Source organism: Notolepis coatsorum (genome assembly GCF_963971535.1).
Source record: "Notolepis coatsorum genome assembly, chromosome: 7".
Lineage (NCBI taxonomy): Eukaryota > Metazoa > Chordata > Actinopteri > Aulopiformes > Paralepididae > Notolepis > Notolepis coatsorum.
Window position 1 is genome coordinate 123,924,139 of NC_140171.1, and position 6,000 is coordinate 123,930,138.

Consider the following 6,000-nt stretch of genomic DNA (forward strand, 5'->3'; position numbering starts at 1 on the left):
TACAACCACAATGTGAATACGCACCACAGACAGTAAGTATCCCTCCACCATGTGAAAGTAATACGTAACAAAGGCAAAGACTTGTGACTTTTCATTCATTCCATGTTCTCTCTCTCTCTCTCTATTCCAAGCATGGCCTGGGCCTCCTTCACCTGTTGTATGGGTGCCTCTGTCACCACCCTCAACTCCTACACTAAGACCGTCATCGAGTTCAGACACAAGCGCAAGTCCTTCGAGCAGAGTATCCGGGAGGAGCACGCACGGGAGGCCTTCGGTTATTTCCGGAAACATTCCGTGCAGTCCATCTCCAACTCTGTGGAGGTTTTCCCCAGCTGGACCCCCAAGAGTGGCAGGAAAATGATGCCCCTACCTGCCACCTCCTTGGACCTGAGTGGCGAAGAGCAGTGCTGAGTGGGACAGACCAGTGCTGAGTGGGGAAGACCAGTGCTGAGTGGGGATGAGCAGTGCTGAGTGGGACAGACCAGTGCTGAGTGGGGAAGAGCAGTGCTGAGTGGGGAACAGCAGTGCTGAGTGGGGAAGAGCAGTGCTGAGTGGGAAACAGCAGTGCTGAGTGGGGAAGAGCAGTGCTGAGTGGGGAAGAGCAGTGCTGAGTGGGAAACAGCAGTGCTGAGTGGGGAAGAGCAGTGCTGAGTGGGGAAGAGCAGTGCTGAGTGGGACAGACCAGTGCTGAGTGGGGAACAGCAGTGCTGAGTGGGGAACAGCAGTGTTGAGTGGGACAGACCAGTGCTGAGTGGGGAAGGGCAGGGCTGAGTGGGAAACAGCAGTGCTGAGTGGGGAAGAGCAGTGCTGAGTGGGAAACAGCAGTGCTGAGTGGGGAAGAGCAGTGCTGAGTGGGGAAGAGCAGTGCTGAGTGGGACAGACCAGTGCTGAGTGGGGAAGAGCAGTGCTGAGTGGGAAACAGCAGTGCTGAGTGGGGAAGAGCAGTGCTGAGTGGGAAACAGCAGTGCTGAGTGGGAAACAGCAGTGCTGAGTGGGGAAGAGCAGTGCTGAGTGGGACAGACCAGTGCTGAGTGGGGAAGAACAGTGCTGAGTGGGACAGACCAGTGCTTAGTGGGACAGACCAGTGCTTAGTGGGACAGACCAATGCTTAGTGGGACAGACCAATGGTCTGCTGTGTTTCTGTCAGCGTGCAAACTGGATGTATAAAGGTTTCGAAGCCCGTCTGTGGTCTGGACTTAGTTGGGATGAAGGCCTGCGAGGGATTTCAAGCCACATCAGCGGCTCCATATGATTCAGTTCAACACAGCCTTAACTGAAGCAGAAAGTCCGCTCCCCTGTGGTTGTGTTGTGGGCGTTGGTAGTCATGGAGGTTCAAGTGTCATGGGCTTATATAGATGGGCAGCCTTTGTAACCTAGAGCTGGAACAGTGGGCTCAGTGTTCTCTGAGGGATTGTTGCAAAGATGTGTATGAAGGAGTTCTCTGTATTCCTTATAGACATGTACTGTAAATACTAAAACAAATACTGTTGTGAGTGTGCCCCTATATATATTTATACCATGGTCTGGGTGAATACTCTTTTCTGATTGGCCAGCAGGTGTGCGTTAAAAGTGTTTAATGCACACGTAGTTTGGCTCAAGTTTAATCACCATTCTAAATGTATCCGCTACCCAACCTGTAGCCAAGAGCACAGCTGTCAAAGCGTACTCGTTATTAACTGTGGCGAGCACAGCTGACTTATCAACTTGATGAACTTAACGACCGGGAAGGAAAACACACCAATGGCTGATTTCAATCTATTCAGAGAATACAACAATTTTGAAGAATGGGATGCAGCAGAGGAAGTAGAAATGGAGCAGAAAAGAAAACTTTCACCAAACATTTGAAAATGCTTTCATTTTATACTGTTGGCAAATGACCATGGTATAAGTGGGATAATCAACTTGCAGGTGTGTGTTAAAACGGCTGCGCGTCGGTGTGGTTCCCCGCCTCGTGCCTTAAAACCGTTTATTACATGGCGTTTTAACATTTGCCAAAATGCTTGATTGTGATTGGTCAATAGCGCTCCGTTGCCCCTAGCAGCGGTCAATTATTTCTCGATAATTCACCGCTGCTAGGGGCAACGCGCAATAATGACCGCTGTTAGGTGCAACAGAGCGCTATTGACCAATCACAATCAAGCATTTTGATCGCAGTCACGAAAGCTAGTTGCACTACATCAGGTGCAATCAAGTCCACACACCTGATGACAGAGGAGCAACAGAAGAACTGCGTCTGCATTTGATCTCGTCTTGTCGATGGTGTAAAATGAATTACGTATATTGTTAGTAAGTTAGCCCTGTAATAAGCGGGATAATGTATAGCTATACTCAGTCATTGTCGCAAAATAATTGACCTTCACTGCGTTTAGAACACCGCGTCGGTAAATTATTTTGCGACCATGACCTCGTTACTTAACGCACACCTATTTGTTCATTACCCCTTACATATTTAGGGTCTGTTGCATGCTTAATGCCTTATTCAATATGACATTTCAATATTTAATTCAAAACAACTGATTATCTATTTACAATGATGGAATGACAACTGTCTTTCTGGTATTTATGAGCAGAAAATTAAAGCCACACGTATCTGCAGTGTTTAATGTGCCTACATGTATGGTATTTAAATGACATCTCTTGTATATAGAGTGTAAGTGTGCAATATTCCCGTACACAAAAAGGTAATGGAATATTGTGTATTACTTTCTCTCTTGAGTGTTGGTCATGGCTGTGCATTTTACTGTCGGACAAAACCGAACTGGTACTTGCAACTTACAACGCAATTAATCTTCAGTTTCAGCACAATCATTGAACCAGTGAGGGCTAGGAGTAGTATATAGACATGGGACTCCCTAAAAACTTGCTATCTCATGTATATAAACCTACTCCTACCTTAACCCTTAACCTTAACCTCACACCCACCTTAACTAACTGCCCATTGGACATGGTGCATGATGCTTTGGGGCTGGGTATTGACACCAATTACCCGATTCAAATCTATTTGGATTCACAAGGCCCAATTTAATTAAATAAAATTTGATATTGATTCAATTTGGCTTGATGGCCCTGTTTCCAGGGTACATGAATCTGCCATTGTTGTCGACAAATGTAATTTGGTCAAGTGAGTTTCCGTAGTAGTTCAGGAGAAACTCAGAACAACAAGGCAAACTAGACACATCTGCAGGACAGGAGGTGTCGTAGAAGTCGCTTTAACTGCGACCAGCAGTCGCTCTATTGGTTGGCAATGGGAGTAGATTATCGCAAAAAGGCGCATAACTTCCAAGTGTATTCACAGACTTGCACAAGATTTTGTGGAAATGTTGGTCATGATTGATTGATTGATTGATTGAAAATGTTATTAACAGATTGCAGAATGGGTACAATACAATGACCCAATGGACAAATATTATGCATCACATGTAAACACCCCCACACATGGAAAATACACACTATTTTTCATGTTGTTGTTTTTCCACATGTAAACTGCAAACACATGATTATTGTGTACATGTGAATATGTATAGGTGCCGTATATTTGGATTTATCTTCTGTCATCTTTCTTTCTTTTACTCTATTGGTGTTTTTGCTTTGCTTGGAGGACAATAAACTGTCAGAAGTTCTCTGAAGCTGTCTCTGTGAAAACTGTTTCAGGTGAACCTACTGTAAAACTACTGCTGGATAAACTAACCTTTAACACCAACTGTGTCTGGTGTGGTAGGATATATATAATGCCTACAGAGGGCAGTGTTGTATAGCTGAAGGACTGGGAAGTGGGACTGCAACAAATCCCACTGCATCAACAGAAGTGAATGACCATGTCTGAAAAGCCCTCAGTATGCTACAATATACTAACCCTACTGTCTACACTCCATGCCTTTAGAACCTACTGTTCATTAGGTTCACCCAGTAGGTAACAAATCTGCTCCTATGCAGTAGGGAAGTTCTGATTTTGTCCCAAACTATTGCCCCCCATGTCATGGAAATAAAGTCACATTGCATGTAATTAGTGTCAACCGTAGCAATATGCAGCATCTAACTTGATTGGGCGTTACTTCATTTGTGATGAATAGACAAAAGTATGTTTAAATGGGCTGCTTCCATGATTGTTTGATTGTAGAGTACATCAGTGAAGTCACATTGTAATACTGCACTGCCTTTTGGGAGGAACGTATAAATCCACTTCCTGAAAGTAACCAAAGATATTTACCTAAACATCCTTGGAAGTAACCATGCTAAGCATATTCAATAATACCTGGAAGACAATAGACATCTGGCCATGTTAAAGATACTGGAAGTGTAACCAACAAAATGCCTACTCAACCTAATACTAGACTAGGTTAAGACTACAGTATCTGAACCTCCGTACTGCAAAGACAGTACTTCAGGGGGTTTTAGACAAAGCCATTGAGTAGTTGCCATCATACTGCAGATGTAGCAGCCTGAAGCCTCTAACATCTCCCTTGACCTGAAGCCTCTAACATCTCCCTTGACCTGAAGCCTCTAACATCTCCCTTGGCCTGAAGCCTAACATCTCCCTTGGCCTGAAGCCTAACATCTCCCTTGGCCTGAAGCCTAACATCTCCCTTGGCCTGAAGCCTAACATCTCCCTTGGCCTGAAGCCTAACATCTCCCTTGGCCTGAAGCCTAACATCTCCCTTGACATGAAGCCTAGTAAGCCTAACATCTCCATTGGCCTGAAGCCTAACATCTCCCTTGACCTGAAGCCTAGTAAGCCTAACATCTCCCTTGGCCTGAAGCCTAACATCTCCCTTGACCTGAAGCCTAGTAAGCCTAACATCTCCATTGGCCTGAAGCCTAACATCTCCATTGGCCTGAAGCCTAACATCTCCATTGGCCTGAAGCCTAATATCTCCTTTGGCCTGAAGCCTAACATCTCCCTTGGCCTGAAGCCTAGTAAGCCTAACATCTCCCTTGGCCTGAAGCCTAGTAAGCCTAACATCCCACTTGGCCTGAAGCCTAGTAAGCCTAACATCCCCCTTGGCCTGACGCCTAGTAAGCCTAACATCTCCCTTGGCCTGAAGCCTAACATCTCCCTTGGCCTGAAGCCTAGTAAGCCTAACATCTCCCTTGGCCTGAAGCCTAGTAAGCCTAACATCCCCCTTGGCCTGAAGCCTAGTAAGCCTAACATCTCCCTTGGCCTGAAGCCTAGTAAGCCTAACATCTCCCTTGGCCTGAAGCCTAGTAAGCCTAACATCTCCCTTGGCCAGGGGAGATTACGCTTTGGCTGTTCTATGTTCCCATGCAGGGGTTCTGGGTTACAGTGGTGCCATGTCTCAAACTAGTTTTCCTGCAATGGGAGGTTAAAGGGGAGTGAGAAGAGTAGCCCTGCCTGAAGCCTAGTAAGCCTAATATTGCCCTTGGTCAGCGGAGATTCCCTGACCAGTAGATGTTCAAATGCAGGTGGGTTACACAGATATATGGGACAAACCCAATGAAAGCTATGAAGGAAATAATTGTTCTTGCTGCCTAATCGGGTTGAAATCTGTAAATGAATGATTGTTTTTAATACATGTTTACAGTGCATTGCAGCATTCATCTACATTTTCAGGGAGGTACAATAACATAATAAGCCACATATTGGCTATGATTTAAAGTGTTTACGGTGCACTAATCACATGAGAAATAGCTCAATTTCAAGCTATCCCATCTGAGAGTCATTCAAAGCACTCCTCTACTCAATACTTTTAAACTCAATTAGTTTCATGATTAAAAAGACAATTCACAGTCATAAAAATATACCTTTATAGATCATTGCTACATCTCTCTGTATAAACACATGCAATGAAGAGGTGATCCTGCACTCTCTTTATTTCTGGTTTGTCTATAACTTTGTTCTTCTCCACGTAGAATCCCATGAATTGTTGATTTTGGAGAAATCACACTTCCTCAGTTCTAGGCGGAAGTTCTTAGTCACAGATCAGGATGTGGAGATTTAAGATGACCTCTAAGAACCCCCCCCCCCCCCCGTTTGTGGTTTGT

The 6,000-nt window shown here is 45.0% G+C and overlaps 1 protein-coding gene across 1 annotated transcript in view; it reads left to right on the forward strand.

The window, feature by feature from the left end:
* The window catches only part of LOC311231748 (germ cell-specific gene 1-like protein), a gene marked incomplete at both ends in the record, with an annotated part of 98,975 nt that extends 98,564 nt beyond the window's left edge, over positions 1–411 (forward strand). The window contains one exon of the mRNA XM_084318371.1: positions 132–411. Within this exon, the coding sequence (XP_084174497.1) occupies positions 132–411 (280 nt within the window). The remainder of the gene's footprint in view (positions 1–131) is intronic.
* Between the last annotated feature and the right edge of the window lie 5,589 nt (positions 412–6,000).